This window comes from Patiria miniata, unplaced genomic scaffold (genome assembly GCF_015706575.1).
Source record: "Patiria miniata isolate m_02_andy unplaced genomic scaffold, ASM1570657v1 HiC_scaffold_9, whole genome shotgun sequence".
Taxonomy (NCBI): domain Eukaryota; kingdom Metazoa; phylum Echinodermata; class Asteroidea; order Valvatida; family Asterinidae; genus Patiria; species Patiria miniata.
The window spans coordinates 8,998,098-8,999,631 of record NW_024037076.1 but is presented as its reverse complement, the minus strand read 5'-3'; the positions used below and the strand labels follow the sequence as shown (position 1 = coordinate 8,999,631).

Genomic DNA, 1,534 nt, shown 5'->3' with positions numbered 1-1,534 from the left:
ACCAAGTTTTATTCAGTCAATTGAGTTGTGCTTAAACCTTCTAACGTTCCAGGAGTTTGTTAATCATTGGATAGCAGGTGCATGACGAACTTGTGAGTTTTTAGAGCATTAAAACTTGTAAACAACCAACATTTCGTGTGCCGTTTTTCACGACTTGTAAGAACAGACACGAGGCTTGATAAACAGTAGTAGAACTCATTTCGGGAGAAAACACGAATTACTACACTGGTGACCCTGACGTGATCAATTGTGACCTTCTGCAAAAGCCATGTCTGTGGAAGTTAAACCTGATGGGACAGAGGGTACACCGCCTCCAACTTCACCTCCCTCTAACCCATTTCAACCGCCTGTCATGCCGATGCAAGCTGCAGTAAGCCTCAAACTCCCTCCATTTTGGCCTAACGACCCAACCCTGTGGTTTACCCAGGTGGAGGCTCAGTTTGTCATCCGCCATATCACTACCCAGGAGACTCGTTTTGCCTACGTTATCGGATCTTTGCAACCGGAGGTCGCACAAGAGGTGCGGGATATCCTGATTACACCCCCATCCACGGACTGCTACGATAAGCTGAAATCTGAACTCATTCGTCGCACTTCAGTTTCTGAGCAAAAACGATTACACCAGCTGCTTACTTCAGAGGAATTGGGAGATCGCAAGCCCTCGCAGTTGTTGCGGCGCATGCACCAGCTTTTGGGGGACAACAAGCTGGAGGAGAGGATTTTGAAGCAGTTGTTTGTACAGCGACTTCCCCACACCGTCCAGTCCATTTTGGCCTCCACAGCGGACACTGTGGGAATTGGAGCACTGGCAGATTTGGCTGACAAAATTGTCGAAGTGTCTGCCCACTCTACGCCGGCATCGCAAATTTCCACGGTTTCTTCACCACCCCTCCACCCCCCGCAACGACACGCCTCCCCTGAGGTACTCACTCTGCACGCAAAGGTTGATGACCTGACTCGGCAAGTGCAGGCCTTGACTTTTCAGCTACAGGGCATGCAGCGACAAGGCCGTCCCCGCTCTTCCTCCCGCAGTCGACCCAGACAACGTAGTCCAACCCCTTCTGCGGATAACCAGCCATCCGGCGACCGCCAATGCTGGTATCATTGGAAGTACGGAACTAATGCACGAAAATGCACCAGTCCTTGTTCGCGACGCACAGAACCACAGCGGAACCAGGAAAACGGCCAAGCCAACGACTAGCGGCGACAGGTCGGTCTGGCAGCGATACAACAAGTCGCCTCTTCCATGTAACTGACAAGGCCACAGGCACTCGTTTCCTAGTTGACACCGGCGCTGAGGTGAGTGTTTTGCCACGCAGTCACAAGTCACGAGCTCAACCTACTTCTATACAGCTACAAGCGGTCAATCACTCACCTATTGTAACTTACGGCGAGAAGTCTCTGACTTTAGATTTGGGACTTCGCCGAGTATTCCGTTGGGTTTTTATTGTTGCCGACTTGCCAACCCCTATTATTGGAGCTGATTTTCTTCGGCAGTTCAACCTACTAGTCAATGTAAAGAACCAGCGGCTTG

At 50.8% G+C, this 1,534-nt stretch overlaps 1 protein-coding gene across 1 annotated transcript; it reads left to right on the top strand.

Annotated features, from left to right (window-relative positions):
* The first annotated feature begins 268 nt into the window (after window positions 1-268).
* On the top strand, window positions 269-1,201 carry LOC119720428. The gene has a single exon (XM_038190092.1). It carries the CDS (start codon window positions 269-271, stop codon window positions 1,199-1,201), a length of 933 nt encoding a protein of 310 aa, XP_038046020.1.
* Window positions 1,202-1,534: the final 333 nt, after the last annotated feature.